The sequence below is a fragment of the Marmota marmota genome, unplaced genomic scaffold, assembly GCF_001458135.2.
Source record: "Marmota marmota marmota unplaced genomic scaffold, marMar, whole genome shotgun sequence".
Lineage (NCBI taxonomy): Eukaryota > Metazoa > Chordata > Mammalia > Rodentia > Sciuridae > Marmota > Marmota marmota.
The window spans coordinates 11642605-11664771 of NW_025999990.1; the positions used below are offsets into that span (position 1 = coordinate 11642605).

At 39.8% G+C, this 22167-nt stretch overlaps 1 protein-coding gene across 2 annotated transcripts in view; it reads left to right on the forward strand.

Moving 5' to 3' along the window:
• The first annotated feature begins 3647 nt into the window (after window positions 1–3647).
• Fech (ferrochelatase) overlaps window positions 3648–22167 on the forward strand; it is a 29280-nt gene continuing 10760 nt past the window's right edge. Inside the window, exons 1-5 of one of the 2 annotated variants that reach the window (XM_015482186.2) lie at window positions 3648–3803; window positions 9228–9347; window positions 10626–10774; window positions 17194–17328; window positions 20315–20421. In XM_015482186.2, coding sequence (XP_015337672.2) covers window positions 9250–9347; window positions 10626–10774; window positions 17194–17328; window positions 20315–20421 — 489 coding nt within the window. In that variant the 5' untranslated portion in view covers window positions 3648–3803; window positions 9228–9249. Of the gene's footprint in view, window positions 3804–9227; window positions 9348–10576; window positions 10775–17193; window positions 17329–20314; window positions 20422–22167 lie in introns of those variants that run through there. The other variant, XM_048806159.1, reaches the window with a different exon arrangement.

The following is a 22167-nucleotide window of genomic DNA, read 5'->3' on the forward strand; positions in this document are numbered from 1 at the left end:
CGTTGCGGAGGGACCCAGGATGGACACTGAGGCCGCCGGGTGGGGCCCGCGCACGGGGCGCGCCGCCGAGTCTCACGGGCCCGCTGGGTGGACGTGAGCTGTGGCTGACTTACTCAGAGCCTTAGTTACTGTCATCTGTACTAACGATTGTTTTGGGGTTTGCGGGAAGGAAGTTACATTAAGGGCCTGTCACTTGAAAGACGGTAAAGCAGGCATCACCATTATCACTACCATGGGCATCTGCTCAGCAATTCCCTCCCAGGTGTTTATTAATCTTCTCAATATAGAACTTTATTTCTACTTTTGAACTCGGAGGTACTCTACCATGAGCTACATCCCAGCCCTTTTTATATTTGAATTTTGAGATAGGGTCTGGCCAAGTTGCTTAACTTCTTATCTTCCTACCTTAGCTTCCTGAGTCACTGTGCTTGGCTTCTACTGTTTATTATATAAAACGATGCATATTTTTATGTGCACCTTTTGAAATAATCCCAATCTCCTATGTGATAGAAAATGGTTATATTATATATTTAAGTCTTGTGTACTTTGCATTCTACCCTCTTCTGCTCTACCCCAAGCATCCAAAATATTAAAAATAATTTGCTTTTGAAGAACCAGTGATACTCATGAACTTAAGTCACAGATACATTTTTGAATGCTTTTTCTATTGGGTTTTCCCTGGAGTTGTGGAGCTTTATTTTCTTTTATCATCTTTTCTTCTTCTGTATACCCCTTTTTGAGAACGTTTATTGTTTATAGCTGGTCCACAGGTAGACCAGTTGTCCCTGTAAAGGCAGTGGGCAGGGCAAAATTACCTTGTCCTAATTTGTAAGTGGGCAAGTCTTATTACTGAGTACTCTTAATCTCTTTGCCTAACCACATGCAGTGGTCAGGTCTTGTTTTGGGGATGAGGCATAGTTTTTTTCCCCCTCTAATCATCACAACAGCTGGTAAGTCAGCCTTATCACCATTTCACAGATGGGAAAAGTGAGACTTGCAATGCTTCAATGAATTGCCCAAGTGCAGCTTGTTGATCCTATGTGGGATTTCCCAGATCTTTCTGGCTCCAGAACACATACTTTGTATTTAGCAGTCTCAGCTCATCCTTTGAATGATTACTTTTAACTCTTTTTGCAAGACAAATTCTAATTGTTTTGTAGAAGGCACTTCATTTTTCTAGAACCTTTAAGCGCTCTAGGGAGGAAGGTACTTCATTTTTTTAGAACCTTTAAGCCCTCTAGGGGAGGAGAGTGTCTTAGAGATGCCCTGAAGAGATAGGTGTATTAACCCTAAGTCCTGAGTAGAAAGCATCTCTTATTAGCAGCATCACTGTCCTCTCTACAAATTTGGTCAGCCATGGAGAAAAGAATTTTGTAAACAAGGGCATGGAATAGTTAACTCAAAAAGCCACCAGTTCCCAAACTGTACTAGGAAATCCTAATGTACTAGATGGAGAATCTAGTCTTATCTCAACTTCCTTCCTTTTCCTTTTTTTTAGGTTTGCAAGAAGAAATTTTATTTATGACCAGTGGTCAATTTTTGGAATACCAAAGTTCTGTTCTCATACCCCATGTAATCTGATGGAATCTTATTTATATATGAAATTAAGAACTTGGTGAAATCTTACTATGTAGTTTAGAATTAAACTTTTCTAAACTAAGGAGATGTATGTTGCTTTGAGTCTTCATGTGAATGGAACTGAACTTTTTTTTTCTCCCCCCAGTATTAGCGATTGAACTCAGTGGTGTTGCTGTACCCCTGAACTTTATCCACAGACCTTTCTTTATATTTTGAGACAGGGTCTTATCAAATTGCTGAGGCTGGTCTAATACTTGCAATCCTGCTGCCTTGGTTTCCCCGTTATCTAGGATTATGGTTGTGCACCAGTGGACCTGGCAGGAATTGAACTTCTTTATATCAGTTTGTACTTTCACTTTGACTTAGTTAGGATTACTCAGCACAAACCCATGTCATTGGCTCTGTTGGGAGTATGCACAATCTGGATAGTTGGAAATCTAAGTGGCTTACTTATATAATTTTCCTATATTTTGTACACATGCTGGGTGATTTAAGAGAACTCAGAGCAGATGTAGTTTCTATTCTCTAGAAACTTACAAATGAAACTAATGATAGCACCAACCACGTGGTGGACACTGTGGAGTGCTTCACTTGTCTTATCTGCTTTATTCCTCATAAGAGTTCCAATAGCAAAATGTCATATTATAGCTGGGAAGTGAAGGCTCAGAAAGATCATAACTTGGCCCTGGGCTACTGCTTATAAGTGACAGAACTTAATTCAGAGTCGGACCTGGCAGGTCCACAGCCTGAATTACTCATCAGTGTACTTCTGCCTCTTAGGACGACAGCAGGAGGCTGATCTCAAGCTGATTCCTCCTGTTCAAGTACTAACCAGGCCTGAACCTGCTTAGCTTCCAAGATGAGACAAGACAAGATGAGACAAGACATTCAGGGTGACTTGGCCACAGACTCAAGCTGATTTCTAACCTACTGGCCTGAGAGTGGGGAAGGAGGTCCTGTGTACTGCATGGGAAACAGTAGTACTGTCCCACGTTGCCCTCTTCAATACATATTTGGCTTCAATTTAATTTCACTGTATGTCTGAGGATCAACACTCTCTTGCTACAACTGAGCATGGCATGTGGACTCTTCAATTCATGTGCCTTCTCCAGGCCTACCTTTAACTCTTGTGAGGCTCTGGTCAAAAGTATATATGGACACATATATAGCACATGTGGGATAGTAAGCTAATAAAATGGGATGTGTTTTGTCCTCTGACATAGACCTTGGTCTCAACTACAAGGGTACACTCTTGACTTGAACTCTCATGAGCTGCTGCAGAAATGTGGAGGCCTTGGGAAAGTCGACCTTCAGGCTTTCCTGCTTCTCTTCTTGCCGCCTGCCACCCCTTGGCCACGCTTCAGTTCCAGGATTGTTTATACTGATGGCACAGTCTGCCCTCAGGAGGATGGATGGGCAGACCTGCGGATGGGATGGGGCTTTCAGAACAGAGAATTATCGATTCCTAAGTCCTGGGATTTGGGTCTGGTGTGTGGGGTGTGGACTCTGGGGCAGGCTTGTCTCCTTGGCCATGTCAATTGCATACTCCATAGGTGGGTGGGGTGCAGTGAGAGGATGGCCAGAGCTGGCCTGTAAAGCAGAGGCCCCTGACCCTTGCCAGGGCTCAAGGGCATTACTGGGGTTCACAGCACTGGTGCTTTACTGGTGCTTGGAGGCAGAAATGAGATCTGCAGTTTACTGGACACTGGCCCAATTTTCACTCCCTAAATCAGTAACCCTTCATCTTTCTGTGGATCCCTCACCTTTCCCCTGACCACCACCCTCAGTAACATTTAGAATGTACAGGGGTTCTTATGAGGGATCATATCAAAACTGCAGCCAAGGCAGGGAGAGGTGGTATGTGGCTTCCAAATTGCCTCCCTGCAGGCTCTCATAAGCCATCCTAGGGCAGGGATCTCCACCCATCCCCTTGGAGAGGCCTTAAGTGCTTCTACCCGCCTGCAGAGAAATACTGGGAATATCACCTCTGCCATCACATCTCTTTAAATTTTAAAGCCAGGAATTATACCCTGAGGACCTCTTCAAAAGAAATTACTTTCCAGCTAGATTTCATGCTAGCACTTTAATTTTGTCACAGTGGTGCATGGCAGCTCGAGGGCCCGTCAGCCATGGAGGTGTCAGTTGGGTACAACGGCAGCGGCAGGCCCCACAGAGAAGGCCCAACAGACTAAGAGTACAAAACCTCAAGCTCAACTGGAAAAGAGGTATGAGTCTAATTTTAGGTACAAATAAGAATTTGTCTTTATTGTTGCACACACCAGTGGTTACAAGATACCTAGGAGGAGAGGTACTGGGAAAACCCAGGGTATCGGAAGGGCTATGTTATTTTCTTGGCTTCCTCTAAATAGCTGTTAAACTACAAATTTTAATGCCCCCTACCCCTCAGTAGGGCTTTTGTTGAAAAGAGAACACATGAAACTAGCCTGCACATCATGCAAGAATTTGGTCTTGGAATATGTCACACAAATTATGTGTATGCTGGAAATGTATTTATGAACTTAACATAATTATGCCTGAAACATGTCCTATACAGGATAAAGAGAAACTAACTTATCAAGAACTCCTATAGAGCGGTAGGGTTGTGGTTCAGTGGTAGAGCTCTTGCCTAGCATGCATAAGGCACTGGGTTCCATCCTCAGCACCACATAAATGTAAAATAAAGATATTGTGTCCACCTAAAAACTTAAAAATAAATAAATATTTTTTAAAAAGAACTCTATAGAAGACTCTACCATAATTAGAACATAATTATAAATGACATACTTTGATTTTTAACTTATTAAATAAATCAAGTATATGTTTCCTTCCTCACCTCTTTTATTTGCTGGTGGAAGGCAGCAGGTATGTTGCAGAGTGTCCTCTTTGATAGCAGAAGCCACAACTGTCCTCAGGTCCTCCTCTGAAGGGCAGCTAGAGCAGACTTTATAAAGGGAAGTTGTTTAGATCTAAGGGTACCAAGGAATGGTAAGCTTTTACACCAGGCAGAGTGAAAGGAAGAAAGTAGCTGTGACCTGTGTAACTCATTGACCTTTCTAAAGACCTCATGTCAGTGTAGGAAAGCAGCCCTGAAAATGGAATATTCCAATTTCATCTTTGCTCTTTTTCATGGTGATCAGAGGTTCATTGATAGAATGCTAAGTAAACTGAAGTTTTTTAGGGATAGGACATATGGGTGGCAAACCATCTCCTCTCAACTCAGTCTTCCTAAAAGATGGAGTTAGTGAGGAGGATGAGAAGTACAGATGTCATTTTTGGTTGACAGTGAGCCAAGCAGGGCACTGGTCCTCCTGCCTTCGGCAGCGCCTCTTCCCACCTTATCCCTAAGTTCCTAGGGGTTGGAATAGGTATTGGTTTAAGGTGAAAAACTGATTCAGTGTGGGATCCTGGAAGGAAAGTTATTTCATCACTATATTATTCTAGTGGCAAAAGCCAATAACATAAATAGCCTTAATTTAAATTATTCAAATTAAATAAAAATCTAAAATAAGCCCTAGATTCTATTAAGTTACTTTGTATCTTATTTATAGAAAAGCAATAAAAATACAAATGGGAAAAATAAAAGATAAAAAATATCACTGATAATCTTACCATCTAACATTTTATCTCTGTATCTATTTGTATTCACTCGATATATACTTACTGAAATGTCATAATGCTGTACATTCTATTTTATAATTTCTTATTATATCATCATATAATTATAAATATTCTTCTGTATTATTTTAGTAGCTTAGGAATATTTTATTAAATCATAATTCATCCAGTTTCACATTATAGTCATAGGTTATTTCTGGTTTTTCCGTATTTGAGTTGAAACAATACATGCCTTTGTGTATTATTCTGATGGCAGACCTTTTGAAGGCATTGTGCTGTTTAACGCTTGGAGTGAACTAAATTAGAATACTTGTTTTAGTCAGCTTTTTTGCTGCTGCTAAGAGACCTGACCAGAACAATTTTAGAGGAGGAAAAGTTTATTTGGGGGCTCACAGTTTTAGAGGTCTCAGTCAATATGTTTAAACAGAGGTTCCATTCATTCCTTTGGGCTTGATGTGAGGCAGAACATCATGGCAAAAGAAAGTGGTGGAGGGAAGTAGCTCATGTGATGATCAGGAAGCAGAGAAAGAGACTGCACTTGCTAAATACAAAATATATATCCTGAAGGCACGCCCCCATTGACCCACCTCCTCCTAGCCACACCCTACCTGCCTTCAGCTACCACTCAATTCACTGATTGGGTTAAGGCTCTCATAAACCAATCATTTCTCCTCCAAACCTTGCATTGTCTCACATATGAGCTTTTGGAGGACACCTCACATTCAAACCATAACCATACTAGATAATGCTATTTTAGATTAGGGGTTGGCAGACTTGTTCTGTAAAGGTTTAGGTAATAAATTTTTTTAGGCGTGCAGGCCATATCATCTCTTCACTGCTCTGCACCTCTGCTGTTGCAATGTGAGAACAAAAATAATATATGAACACATGATTGGAACTGTGTTACAGTAAAATTTCTATTTCCCCAAGCAGGCAGTGTATATGTGTGTGTGTGCAGATTTGGTGCAGATCTTGTAAAACTACAGGCTGTTCTCTAGGTGGCCGAGATCCACAAGTCAGTTACATCTTGAAGGTTTAATTTAGGATTTGGAATTTGTTTCCTTTCCTTAATGCTGATTATATATAGTAGGATAAAATTATTATTTTCTTTATTAATTGATGAGATTAAGTTCCTAGTATGTCCATTTAGTAGTTCAAAAGAAAACCCTTATATTTTGAGAGTTCCAGAATATAAGAATGGCAAAACATTTAAACCTTTCAAATATGTTTTGCTGCATACAGTTTTATGTTTAAACAGAGGGAACTCGACCAGTCAGACCTTGGTCTCAGGTGTGCTCTGTCTGGAGGGGAGAAGAGACGGAGACCCTTGACTAAAGCTTTGCACTTCACTTTCTGGAATAGAGCAGAGTCCGACTAGGGCTTACTAATACGCCATTCATCATGCACAACACAGTTTTGAATTAAGTGCATGTGTATTTGGGCATTTTCAAATCATGTGCATCTCTTTCATGTGTAAGATCAACATGGGTCTGCAAAATCATGAGCAGGGCAGAGTGACATCCGCTTTTAAGCCACTCTTGTTCTGAGCTCAGGTGTTATAGATGAAAAACACAGTTCTAAATCCCGTTTGCGCATTGATAACCTCTGTGGCTTAGGTAAGTCTTTTAGCCTGGGGTTTCTTAACCAGTAATCTTTTAACTGGCAGCAATCCATGGGAAAATGCACTTAATTTATTGTGAGTCACAGATTTTGAGGGTGAAAGACAGGATCCCAGGAGAAGACTGGTGGTCTAAGTATAAAGATTAAAGGCATATTAGTCTCACAAAATGATGCTTCTGGAAGTTTGAGGTAGCAAGAAAAGAAAACCATACCACAGTTAATTTAGTAATAGGACTTCTATATGGAAAAGTTCTATAATAATGACATCTTTAATGAACCAAGTGTCATCACTTGGTTCAGTCAAAAGAGGGTTAAGCTCTTTTTTCTAAGATAGTGGTTATAAATGTGATTTGGGACATTTTATCCCTCTGAGGACAAATTTGGCATTGTCTGGAGACATTTTTGGTTGTCATACTGGGGTAGGGTATGTACTGTTGCCATCTACTAGGTAGAGGGCAGGGAGTTACAAAACATGCTACATTGCATAGGACAGTCCACCACAGCAAAGGATTATCTGGCCCAAAATGTCAAGAGTGCAGAGATTGAGAAACCCTGGTCCAAGACAATTATATAAAAAGTGATCTTAGTTAATTTTTATAATGGGTTCTAAATTAGAAAATCCCCGACTTCCTTGTAATGCTGCATCTCCCCTTTCCCTGTTAATTGGTTCTTACTCTAAAGTCTGAGCTGAGAATTCAGATTTCCATCTCATTCACCTACAGTGTGTTTGATCAAGAAAGTAGTTTCCACCTGTATAAATTTGACACATGCTGCCCCCTAATGTTATTGCCAAATGTTGTTAAAGTTGTTTAAAACTGCTGTTAAGATGTAATTGTAATATCATTACTTTCAGAACACATTAAGAACAGTCTTCCAAAAGAGAACAATCTCAGCAGGGTTGGTTTACTGCTGTGGGAGCCAGAGGTGGCCCCATGTTAGGTTTAGGAAGTGGGCCCCTCACCATTTATAATAATGGCACTTAGATAAACTTCTGCTGGCTATTTCTCAGCTACTTTATCAGGAATAAATGGAGGATACAGCCATACAATAGGATATTATTCAGCAATAAACAGCAGTGAAGTACTGATTCTTTCCTGCAACATGGATTAACCTTGGACATTTTATGCTAAGGGAAAGAAATCAGAAACAGTTGTATTTCCATTTCTATGAGATGTTCTGAACAGGTGAATCCATAGATATATTTGAATTTTAAAAAGAAAAGGGAAACAAACGGAAGAAACACTCCTGTTCCTTATTTTCTTCATTGCCATCACATGGCTCTTCGTTCATGGGGGCATGCAAGGCCCCCAATTCTCCTGGTCCAGCTCAGACCCTGACCTTCTAGTTCTGGGTCTCTCTAGTCATGGTCTTTGGTGGTTCCCAGAGCACATGGAGACAGACAGTTAGCCCTGAGCTTTACCTTGCCCCTGGCAGGGATTAGGAGTAGAGAACTCCCAGTTGGACTGACTTCAGGCCGCGTAGGCTCCAACGCTGTGTGGGATTTAGAAGTCTAATTTTTTTTTTTTCCTGTATAGTACTTCTTTTTTTTTTTTTTTCCAATTTTCCTGAAGCTACTTGACTTAAAACATTTGTTAACAACTTTTACTTTATTTTTGCTTCTTCCTACTTATGCAATGCTTGATTCTTTAGCTTTGGACTAATTTAAATGTTAGTGACATTTTTTTCCAGGAATTCTCTAAGCAGTGGATTTTCAGGGAAGGTAAGCATAGAGTGAGAAATGTAGTTTATCATAGCAGGGGTCATGGAAGAAAGAGTAAAGGCAGGCAGTGGAAAAGGAAGCAGAGTAGCAAAAAGTAATTGAAGTCAGGACTCATTTTATAATTCACAAAAGTGAGCAGATAAATGAGTGAGAGATGGTCTTATGCTGTACTTTGGAGGTTTAAAGTTACATGGGAATCCTTCTCTGTATCAGATTTATTATGTTCCAGATCATGCTAAGTAACTCAGTACTTGAGCACTGAATTCTCAAAACAGCTTTTGACTTCTATTTAGCACATGTGAAAACCTGAAATTTGGGGAGGTTGAGAACTGTATGTCTATAAAGGCTCTGACATGTACAGATTCTTCAACCTCAGGACAATGCTATATTTCTACTTTGACTCTCAGTCCCTAAAGAATCAGATCTTTGTTTAGGGCTGACAGGTTAAAAGGGAAACATTTGAGCCCGGTTAAGAGCAATGGATGGAGCTAAGAGACGCAGGTCAGAGTCTGAGCTGGGAAAATGGAGAAGTGGAGGCCTGTTGTGTCCCCAAATAGGCAACCATGGGGTAGCAGCAAAAAGGTCTGTAGATTTTCCATTTGGATCCAGTTGAGAGTTTGTTAGCTGAATCAAGTATGTCCTAGAGGAAAATAAAATGTGTGACAAATGAATTGTTGCATTTTATTTTATATAGGAAGCCAAAAACCGGAATATTAATGCTAAACATGGGAGGCCCCGAAACTCTTGGAGACGTTCATGACTTCCTTCTGAGGCTCTTCTTGGACCGAGACCTCATGACACTTCCTATTCAAAAGTAAGATATGTATAAACCCCTGCACTTTAAAAAACATATGCAATGCATTTGGCTTTACATGTACCTCAGCTCTGGAGTTTGAAAAAATTGAAGAGTTTCAATACATATCTAGTAGTGGTTAGAACAGCAGCATTCCGTCTTTAGGAACTCAGAAGATGTGATACAGAAAGAACTAATAGGGTGGAAGCTAGTTAGTGAGCATTCTGCTTGAGCCCTCTCCTCCCCAGAGCCCTGGAAATTGCAGTTGTCTTGACACAATGGAAGTACCTTTAAAGATTTTTAAAGATATATTTGTACTTGGCACGTAACGGCTGATTAACACTCAGAGAAGCAATGATGATTATTCTTTTGTATTTGAATATGGATTACTGCTATTCTCCTTCTCTCTTTCATTCTTCCTTTCCTATGTCCTTCTTTCCTTTTAAAATAGGTTTTGCAGTGAAACATTTATACATAAATATGATTTAAAAATGTAAATAGTATAAATATATTGATGGTACAAAGTAAGTGTCCCTTTTCCTTGAACTCCAGCCTCCCAGTTTCCTGCCCAGAGGTAAACATCCAGAAATAGTCAATGCATAGCTGAGTGTGTGTGTGTGTGTGTGTGTGTGTGTGTATCTGTAAATATCTCCCCCCAACTTTGTTACACAAATGTGAATGTACTTATGAACATTATTTGTCACTTTGCTATTTTTTAAAAAACTTAGCACTGTATTTTGTTTTATATCATAATATATAGATCTAGCTCATTTTTTAAAATGACTGTTTAAAATTAACATAATGCTAGGCTTGTGCTTCACTCATAGACAATTAAGTTGTTTACAGTGTTGCAATGTACATATTTTTTGCACACATCATTGATCATATTTATAAGTACATATCTATAAATTAACATTCATTTTGTTAAATTAAGAGCAATATATACTTCCTATATTTTATATACTAATTCTTGTTAGGTACAAAATCAATATATAAGATAGTAGCTAGTAAGGATCCAGGGCTCTCTGCGTGGATGTCAGGAGTCCTGAATCTTCCAGGTGTGCTGCTAGAACAACTAGTAGAGAGCAGAGGTGATTATTCCTTAGAGAACATCTAGCTTCAGCTCTCTGTTCTCTGTCCAAAGAACTAGCTGTTGTCAGTGACCTCAAGCTTTTATTTATAAAGGCTTGACCTTGTTAGGTTTGTCTTAAATTTTTGTTTATCTTTATTGAGTAGAAAATATTTCTCAGGTTGCTAAGGTGGAATAAAATCCACTTACCTACATGTTAAATGGTTTAGTAAGCTGGCACCATTCATCGCCAAACGCCGAACCCCCAAAATTCAAGAACAGTATCGCAGGATTGGAGGTGGATCCCCCATCAAGATGTGGACTTCCAAGCAAGGAGAAGGCATGGTGAAACTGCTGGATGAGTTGTCCCCTAACACAGGTACACTGTTTCTTCATTAACATAATGCTAGGCTTGTTATTTCAAAGTAGTTATGAAATTCAAAATAGTACTGGATGCAGTGCTGATGTGTGTATTGGTCACTCTAGATTTGTAAGTTTCTGCATAATATATGATCACTTAACTGAGTTCTCAAGTCATTACCCTTGCACTTTAGAGCCTTTCCATTACTTTCTATGTTACAAAGGAAAAAGCGGAAAATTTGTACCATGAGTTTCAAAAGGAGGTTCAAGGTGTTACATAGCTAGATTATAAGGCAGAAGCAACATGAATAAAAAATGCATGTATCATTGTATTGGAAAGAAGTCCTTCAGAAATGGATTGAGCTGCTGCTGTGGCCCTTTCTTTCTGTTTGGATCGATAATTAGATCAACATCGAGAGCAGAATTAGCACCTTCCACTGAAGCCATGAGACACTAAGCAGCATTCAGTGACTGCTTTCAGCTCTCAGCAGCAGCACCATTGGCAGATATCAAAGTGGCACATTGGACATGGAACTAAAAAGAGGATTGTACACATCTGGTGACTGCCCTTTGAGAACTTTTAAGCAGAACAATCGTGTACAGAATGAGACACCAAATGCACAAATGAACTACAAGTGCCATGTTGAATCGCATCCAAGACTCACTCAATGCAGGATACACCATTATTTCTGTACAATACTGAGAAACACAAAATACTGGCAATTAATTTTAAGACATCATCTATTGTAGATGTGGACCAATAAGAGACATGTTAATATTGCAAAAAAAATGTTCGTATTAGGACACAGGAAATACATTCATTGTAGATACATTTTAGGGCTTCAGGACTCAGGACAGGAGTGTGACACTGTGGAGACTCTCAAGGCAAATTAGCCCCCATTAGGCAGGACCAAAAGGAGTATTCCCCTCTCTGAGGAGAAATCATTGAGCATCAACTTGAATTGCTCTCAGAATCCACCATTTCCCATTGTACGAAGGGACAAAGGTTTCTAGTCCCTTAGCAGAGCATTTCACTTGGAAAATTGTTCAATCGTGCTTCTGAATATTAGGTTGCGTCCTGCCTGCTGCTGTGGCTCAAGGGCATTTCTTATACAGTTCAGCCACAGATGCCACAGTGCATCTTTTTAAATGTTAGTGGAAGAAAACTTGGCTGCTCTCCATTTACTCCTATTTGGTAGAGAACAAACTCTCTCATTATTAACACTTTTTTTTTTTTGAGAGAGAGAGAGAGAGAGAGAACTTTAATATTTATTTTTTAGTTTTCGGAGGACACAGCATCTTTGTTTATATGTGGTGCTGAGGATCGAACCTGGGCCGCACGCATGCCAGGCAAGCGTGCTACCGCTTGAGCCACATCCCCAGCCCCTCATTATTAACACTTTATCATCATAAAAGGTTTAGTGTGAATCAGGTTTGCAGCTTATTTAGTAGAAAAAAGAGGCAGAAAGGTGCCATTTTTTTTGTTTACATGTTACTATGGTACCCATCAACATCAAGACCCCTAATAGAGATGTCAGACTAGAGAAAGGAAACCAGATGGAAGAGCATCCTTCCCACCTCTCCTTCCACTTTGGTTTCTGTGATTTGTCCAAACCGATCAAGCCACCTTTTGCCTCAGTCTCACTGGTTGGCTGGGCAGAGTTCCCACAGAATGACCTGGATTGAACCAATGTTCCACTCAGTATCAAATGTCTGATCATTTTAATGTGTGTCTATGTTATGCAAAGACAGGAAGTTACAAGCTTGTAAATTCTGGGATTAATCGTTCTCTCATTTGGTAGGCATCAAAGGATAATAATGTCCACTTCATGCTTACATAATCAAAATGTGAAAGTGGTTTTGAAAAAACAGGGATTAAGTGTTCTATCTTTTAGAGTCTTACTTTAAAAAGTTCACTACTCTTTATTGGAAGTGTGGGCCTAAGTTTCAGGTATTTATGGAGCCTGAGTCAGCTGGCTTGTCCCATTACACTCACTCCTAATGTGGCAGGAAACTGTCTTTCCTCTTTTGCTCATTCTATTCATTTCCCCACTTACACAGCCACTCTTTCATCCATGAATTCCCACATCCATCCAACAACCAGCCACCAGGTGTGCGTAAGCACTGGCCGCGGGTCACACACAATGCTGAGCAACAGAGGAGCAAGTGAGCTATGTGTTACCTTCATGGAGCTAACTTTCCTGGTGGTTTTCACAGAGGCAGAAGGTTACTTCTCTTGGGAATGCTTTAGATTTCTCTGGATCTCGGAAGCTCATCTAGGGTCTTGGTCCTGGGTGGGTGTTGGTATTGGTGACCATTTTGGCAAATCACTATTCTCTGTGGCCCACGGTTGGCAAGCCACTTAAACCATGATGGATGACCACACCTATCATGTTAGTGGGCCTGCTTTGGGGTATGGCAGTGGTGTTGAACATAGGCCAAGACCACCCATTCGTTCATTCCACAGCAGCCTATTGAATGCTACGCATTGTTTAGTGCTGCTATTCCGAATCGAAAACCGTGGTTTCTATTTATAAGAAGCTTCCAGTTCAGTGAGACCTTGCTGCTTCAGGCAGTCTTCTTATGAAGCAGAGAGAAAATCTTTTGGAGACTTATTGTAGAGATGGTACACAAAATGTGTGCGGGCTGATCAGCACAGAGTATGAATGTAGGATAAATGAAATAGTGTGTAGGCTTCAAAGCTTGGTGGGGGAGTTTTGCAATGAAGACCAAGAAAATCACTAAACGGGGCTCTGTGGCTCTCCAGATTGTCCAGAAGTAGGCTCCCTGTCCTGTTACTTGCACTTCAATGAGTGCACACTAAGCCGAACCCAGTGCCTTTTAGAGGAACCAACAGTCAGTTCCGTCCCTTCTGTTCCTCTTTCATGTTTCTCAAGTTTTCTTTCTCTAGTGTCCCCCAAAGTTTATGTATTGGAAATAATCCCAGAATTCATATGTCAATGACATTTGGAGTTGGGCTCTTAAGGTTAGATGAGATCAGGAGGGTGGGACACCTATGATGGCAATAGTGGCTTTATAAGAAGAAGAGGAGAGAGCTGGGGTTGTGGCTCAGTGGTAGAGCACTTGCCTCACATGTGTGAGGCACTGATTCCATCCTTGGCTCCACATGAAAATAAATAAATAAGCCGGGTGGACTGGAACATGCCTGTAATCCCAGGGGTTGGGAGGCTGAGGCAGGAGGATCGTGAGTTCAATGCAGCTTCAGCAAAAGCGAGGCGCTAAGCAACTCAGTGAGACCCTGTCTCTAAATTAAATTCAAAATAGGGCTGCGGATGTAGCTCAGTGGTCGGAGTGCCCCTGAGTTCAATCCCTGGTACCCAAAAATAAATAAATAAATAAAAGGGATTGTGTCCATGTACAACTAAAAAATTTAAAAAAGAAGACAGATCTGCGCTAGCATGCTTGTTCTGTCTTGCCATGTAGTGCCCTCTGCCATGTCACTATGCTGCAAGAGGGCCCTTGCCCAATGCTGGTGCCTTGCTCTTGGGCTTTCCAGCCTCCAGAACTGTGCCAAATGAACTCCTAGTCTATAAAAATTACTCAGTCTGTGGTATTTAGTTGTGACAACAGAAAATGACTAAGACATCCTCCCTTCTTTTCTACACAATTAAAGTTGACTTTTGAACTATGTCTTTTTGTTTATTTCTACTAAGAAATCTTGAAGCAAGAAAACATGATTGTAAACAGATAAAAATCTTTCACACTGTCATTTTTTAGGGACATGGTTGTTGCTTGGTGGCCAGAATGGAAATTTTTGAGATTTGCACTGGTTTTGCATAGAATTGAATAATTACCCGATATAGTGAGTTATAGCAAGGGATATGGTTTCACATAATTACAGGGCAGTATAATCATGTAGAACATAGATGACACAGGTGAGAAGTATATTCATAGGATGAAAAGTCTAAGTCTAAAATATGTTTTTAAAAATTATAGTTTGCTTATGTGGGCAGCGACTGCTTTTAATGAAGCTGAGAACACAGTGGGTAGGGGGTTGGGATCTGGGTCAGGTGGCCCTGCTGCTTCCTCCTGGTGTGTGACTTCAGGCAGTTTGCTTACCTCACTAAGCCCCCTTTCTGAAAGGGAGGTAGCAGAATCCACTCCTTGGGTCATTGTGAAAATTAAATGAGATAATCCTAAAAGACATTTGCATGGTATGTGGCCAAAATTCACTAAATGTGAGTTTTTATTTCTCACCATTGGCCCAGAGTTTACCATCTGATGCAAATTAAAAAGCATCATGCTACATGTTTCAGACCCTTCTTCTAAAGGATCATGTCCCACAGGGGAACTATTGTACATCCTAAATTAATGAAGTTTTACTGTTTAAAAATCCCATTTTTCTTTCTTCTCATAGTTTCCTCCAAAGTATGTCCATTTTGAGGCAGACTAGGCCAGGCCAGTGAGTTGTGTGCTTGGCCATCACTCTGGCCAGGTGTGGTGCTCACCAAATGTGTTGCTGGTTAATGTCTGAGAGGCTCCTTCCCCTCCCTGTGTCCTGCCAGGGGTAGCCAACTGTAAGACATTCATTATGACAGCAGGGACCCTCATGAACATTGCTTGTTGGCTCTTCAGGCTAGGCCAAGTCAGGGTGCATGGCCATTTTTTCTAAATATGTGTTTGTAGACCTTTAGAAAATATTATCTGTTCTTTCCAGAGTATTTTACTCTGTCTCATTTAAAAACATGGTCACCACCCTGACTTTATCTGCAAGAACAGTCTCTCAACCCTCTTAGTCTGCACTATTTGGGAAACTCCCAGACCCCAGGCATTTAGACTGCACTTTTCAAAAACTGGACAGGTGAAAAGTCAATGTGAGAAACTGGTTGACCTGCAGCATCTGGGGAGCTCACTCTGTCAATCTGCTAATTGTATTGTCTCCAAGTAGATTAGAAAGCTGTTTCCTCTGGCTTGCTAAACCTCAGCACTGAGAGCCAAGGGTTGCCTAGAAATGAACTTGAAGGTTTTGTGATGTTTGATAATTTTAAAAATGAAGCACATAATTGTCGAACAGTTGGTCCTTTGAAATTTGCTTATAGGGTCGTGTCCCCTGGGGTGTTTTAACTACAATTCATCTATTTTATACAAGAGAACATAAAATTTGTGGCCTAGAAGGAACTGACAGTTGAAAATGATTCCGTTTATATCCTTCCTTCCTCTTTTTTTTGCAGTCTCTAGCACAAGAATACTGAATCAGACCATTCTTACACACACACACACACACGACCATTGACATCTTGTTTCTGCCCTTGGTAACATGTTCCATTATTTCATAGTTCCCTGGGTCAAGTTATGAAGGATATTGCCCATGTGTACATCCATGTACACATGGATACATTCTTTATCTTTTCTTTCACTTTTAACCTAATTGTTTCTAGTGGAAATTTTGTGTCATGTTCTTCATTGCAGTCCCTGCAAATACTTTGAAAAATAACATAATCTGGGTTCTAAGATAATCTGAGTTCTGTTATTCCTTGACGTTTGTATAGTGTATGCTCAATATCATTCTTGAGTGTTAGTTTTGTATAATCTCATGAAAGGCAATGCAGCGAGACCAGGTGACTTTAGGAAGCTTTCAGTTTTATGATTTTATGAATGCCTGAATATTTATGTAATATGACTGCCTTTGGAATGCAGGAGGATAAAGAAGATAGAAAGGGGAATTGGTGAAACCACAGAGGAAGAAGGAACACAGATGCAGACTCAGGCCATTTTAGGGCCACAAACAATTACTGTACATCTCACTTGATGCCTCTAACTTAAGCAGTGTTTATGTATGTTATCAATGAACTTTTAATATGACTCTCAGTGCTTTTGCATTTGTTTAATAAAGTGGGTGACCTGGGGCTCAGGGAAGTGGGTAATGGGAACAGATGGGATGTAGAAGGAGATGGGCTTTGGAATGGGGGACTCGGGTTACAATTCCAGCTCTACTGCCCACCAGGTATGGTTTTGGACAGGTCAGTGAACTTTCAGCATCTCTGTTTCCCTATCTAATAAATGGAGTTTAAGTGTGTGTGTGTTGGGGGGTGGCGGGAGCAGAGTGTCTCCTCCAGTGTCTAGTGTGCAAGAGTTGACACTTTAAGAACAAGAACAAGTGCTAGTTTTTCCTTCCTTTTCTTGAATCTCTCTTTTCTGAGCCAACAATTAGGAACAGAAGTATGAATTTTAAAAACCATCATACTAAGTAAAGGTGTATGGGTAGGCAGTTGATCTTAGAGAATAGTGACCAAAAATCTGTGTACCAGCTGAAGAATAATTAAGATCCCAGGAATATTCTAAACTTGCCCACATTATCAGCATCATAGGACATTACATTCACTGTTCTTTGTTCTGGGCACTACATTGTGTTTGGTGACTCTAAAGAATCTATATAAAGATTAATACTTTCTCCTTTCCACTTGTGCTTCCTAATAGCTCCTCACAAATACTATATTGGATTCCGGTACGTCCGTCCTTTAACAGAAGAAGCAATTGATGAGATGGAGAGAGATGGACTGGAAAGGGCCATTGCTTTCACACAGTATCCACAGTACAGCTGCTCTACCACTGGTAAGGGTGGCTTTTTAAAATTTATTTATTCTAATTTGTTATGTATAACAGCAGAATGCATTTCAGTTCATATTACACATATAGAGCACAGTTTTTCATGTCTCTGGTTGTACACAAAGAATAGTCACACCATTTGTGTCTTCATACATGTACTTCGGGTAATGATGACTGTCTCATTCCAAGGGGTGTTTTTTTGACAATGGGCAGGTGGATAAGACCCTGGCAAAGTTAACCAGGGAGTCTGAGTGCCGTAAAAAGGATAAATCACTTAGATTTGAATGGCAAATCCAGCCTGTCTCCTTTAAACATGAGAGTTCAGGTCAGTCCATTTGAAATCTCATGGTTCATCTGCTCCTTGAATTATTGGCTGGTCAGCTGAGAATTACAAATGGTGGGTGGAAGGCGGTGGCTGTGTGTGTTCACTGCCTTAATACAGTTAGATAACGAATCAGTAATGAAACTTAAGCCACTCTCTAGGTTTACATCACATTCTTTTTTTTTTTTTTTTTTTCCCAAATATGTTTTTGGCGGTACTGGGGATTGAACCTGGGGGCTCTACCCTTAGTCCTTTTTTATTTTGAGACAGGGTCTTGCTAAATGGCCCAAGCTGGCTTTGAACTTGTGGTCCTCATCCCTTAGCCTCCTGAGTAGCCCCTGTGCCTGGAACACATATAGCCTTGTATTTATGGCTACCCTGATATTAATTAGCAGAGGTGATTGTTGTTTCCCTTTTGAAAGCAGATGCCTATATAGCATGGACAGTAGTGGTATTTTTGTTGTTATTGTGCTGCATTCAGTGATGGTTGGTTGATAGTTAAACTGAAATCCAGTTCTGGATTCCCTTTGCAAACTTCCCTCAGTGTTCTTTATTTTAGAAAATGTTACTGCTTGCAGTTTCCATGTACTTAACTGGAGCTGGAGAACAAGTTGTTTGGCAATCTCTGTGTCATTGCTAATAGGTAAAACGCCTACTGTCACCTACAAATACACTTATTTTTACTCCCAAAATGCTCTTAGGCAGTAATGTTTATTATTTCTATAACTATAAGGAGAAACAAAGGCTGCTGGTGGGAGAAACAAAGGCTACTGGTAGAAGAAACATTCAGAGCTTGTTGAGTGCCTTAAATATTTATCCAGAGCCTCTGTCAGGCCCCCTCAAGCATTTGAATTGTTATTTCTTTTCACAATGTATTTCTCAACTTCAAATTTTTTTGGTAATATATTATTGGAAATGAGTCAGATCTTAGAATTTTTAAGCTCTACTTCTGTTTTGTTTTTAAAAATTTACCTTAATCTATAAATGTTTGCTCTCAAAAGTAGGTAGGTTTAGAAGATTGTTCTTTTATGACAAAGGGTTGACTTTTGGTTTTGTTTTCCAGCTGGCTTTTTTTGTGTGTGTGTGTTTGGAGCTTCAGAACATACTCAGTTTTTCTTGAGTGCATCTGTGTGTAAGGACAGGTACATCTTTACCTCTGAGGGTGAAAGCCTTTAAGATACACATTTATTCTTTGAGGCCCTAGAGTGTCATTTATCTATTTTGTCTTTTAGACATGAGCTGTCGTGGCAGAGCCAGTATAGTTTGAGTGTCTATCACAAGCACTTTTCTCAGTTGCTTTTACCCCTTCTGCTGGTTTATTGTTTCCGAGTAATCTGAATGCGCTAATATAGCAGCCCAGATTCCTTTTATTATATCCAATAATGATACCCAGGTATTTTGTGAAACTGAAAATGACATGGAATATTTTTTGAAAATATTGGTTTGCAATATGAATATTGGTTTGCAATATGAATATAGTAGTAACTACTTTTGATTTCTAGAGATTATTTTTGACCATTGAATGGACTCAATTGGGATTCTTTTGATTCACTGTTTTCTACTCACAAAATTGAACCTTTTTATTTTTGTGAAAGCTGAGCCTTATCCTAACCATACATTTGAGTTAAAATATGGCTCTGTTCTGATTAGCCTTTTAAATGGGAAACCTAACTGACTAATAGTTCCTATGATTAGAAAACCCACTGGCTTAGTGATGAGAAGCAAGCAAATATTTTGGAACTTGTCCTATTTTAAGATTGAGGAAGAGGCTCCACTTAGGATTGGCTTCATGGGTTGGAGTTTGGCCACAATGCCCAGTTCCCTGGGCCAAGAAAAAGTTGCTTTGGTTGGCACCATCTGCCCTCCTGTAGGCTTCAATTTTTCATCTCCCACTTAGAAATACAAATTTTGTTAGATTGCCTGTAGGGACTTGGTATCCATTTAACTTATTCTAGGGATAATGATGTTGTAGCAGCACATACAAAGAGAAAGTCCTGATAGAAAGTGTGGCTCACCTTATTGTGATACCACAAAGATGTGTGGTGATAACACTGTCATTGTAACATAGAAAGTATTTATCTCATAATATTAAATAAAAATGCACAAATACTCAAGAGAAATATATATATATATATATATACACACACACACACACACACACACACACACACACATACATACTAGTATTATAACTTTGTAAAACAAAGCAGCTGTAAAGAAAATACCTGAAAACAATTGTGTTAGAACAGAACAATGACTGCATTAGCATGCTGGGATAATGGCTGGTTTCTTTGTTCCTTTCTTCCTCGCCCATACATTTTCTGTAACGGGACTGATTACCCTCATAATGGGAAAAAATTCTAACCTGCTTTCAATGGTAAGACTTGGTCCTGATAAGTAACAACTGCTTATATTTCATAAATCTCCAACCATCACGTTTCTCACTAGAAATGGCCTCAATAATCTTTGAGAGTCTGTTGAAATTGATTGCTTTCTTGTGACCTTCATTTGCAGGGTAGTTAAATCTATATGCATTTTAGAGTATTGAAAAGATTGTAATTAGACTGGGATTCTGTATAGAAGCAGTTACCTACTTTGAACTTTTAATTACTGCCTTTCCTAGTCTTTTTAAATTTTCACAATAATCAAAGTATGTCTTCTATATTTCAGGGAGCAGCTTAAATGCCATATACAGGTACTATAATGAGATGGGAAAGAAGCCCACGATGAAGTGGAGCACTATCGACAGGTGGCCTACACATCCCCTCCTCATCCAGGTAAGCCAGGACTGCCAGCAGTCCCCATCACCAGCCTCTGGAGTGATCAGGTTCTTGTCCCTTCTTGGTTTGTGGTGTCCTTCTGAGCCTCTTGTTCTCTTGCTTAAATTACATGCCGGGGGTTTAAAAGAAAGTATTAGATTCCTGATTTATTATGAAAAGAGAAAATAAATTTAAAGATTAAAATAATTCTACTTTTTTCTTTCTTCACATTAATGCTCTTAGTCTCAAATCATAACAAAATAACATTTTGAGTTTTGTGTTTCCCAATGACCAGAAGAATATTTAAGATTGTACATGTTTCGGCTAATTTACATTCATAGATTGAATTACTGACAATAACTGAAACCCTTTATTTTCTAAATATTTTAAAATATCAAATTTAAAAAATTTAATATGCCTACATGTTCTGAGACATGAAAATAAAAATGTTTCAATGGAAAAAAGTTTCATTGATTTAAGAAGTTTCAGCTTTCTCCTGTACAACTTATATGTATAATACGTATATTAATGGGTACTTGATTTTAGGAAAATCATTTTAAACTACAATTCTAAAGCAAATAGCTTTGAGTTGGTATTTTATTCTTTTATGTCCTTCAAATATGGGAAGGCAGTTGGTAAAATATTGCCCTGATTCATACAAATAAGTGGGTTTTTTTTGTTTTTTTTGTCAATAGTTCTAGATTGTCCAGTTTATTTTCCATTCTTTGAACATTCTCTGACCTCTGGCAAAATACCCCGTGAATTAAAATCTACAACCACTAGATGGTGCTAGACATCATTAAAATCAGACCCTCTCTCCAGAGCAGACCCGGCCCCTTAGGCTGGTAAAGGGTTAATTCAGGGGGTGAACTCCAGTTTTAAGTAAAAGGTGAATAGAAGGAGCCCCCATGGGGATGGGTGTCACCGAGGGCTCTGTGTTCCCTGGCAGGACCCAGCACTGCCCGGAGCCCCACATCCCTGACTGCAGCCCTTGGAGGCTGTGGCTGGAGGGAGGGGTGTTTCAGGTCAGCTTCGACATGTGGTGCAGAGTACCGAGGGATCTGCACAGCATCTGCCCGCGCTGATCGAGGGAGTAATTAGATTTGTATTAAAATTCAGCCCTTTGAAAAGGGGGGAAGCAGAAAGATGGAAAGGTCTGTTAACTGAGGAAGTCTCTGTTCATAAAATAAAAGGGAATTTTAGAGGCATTTATCTGCCCTCCTGGATGGTGTGATTGAAAGCTCTGAGGGCCGCGGTGCCTCTTTCATTCTGCAGAGGGCTGCGCGCAGAAGATCCCGCAGATGGGCTGTAGGTGATTTAAGCTGCACGTTACGTGCCCATGACGCCTTGGTGTTGAAGATGGTTTGGAGACTGCGATGAGCCATGATGTATAATATTCGTGTTTGCAGTTTTGCAAGCTGAGAAAGGGAAAGAAACACTGAGCTCTGGATGAGTTAGGAATTTTTTTTTGGAAATGAAAACAAAACTAAAACCCTTAATTAAACTAAAACTAAAAATATAGTTTAAAGAAACTAAAACATTTCTACTTGTTACAGGTAATAATTACTCAAAATAGTCATTTTACTACTATGATCTCTGATATTGCTATTTATCTCACTGTTGGAGTAATTGGAGTCAAATTATGTCCCAAGCTACTTAAACTTCACAGTGGTCTCCTTATCTAGGTTGTTGCCCCCAAATAACCCTTTCTAAACATCTTTAGTTTCCAAACTCTGCAAAGACCACCGGAAAGTATAGTTTTTA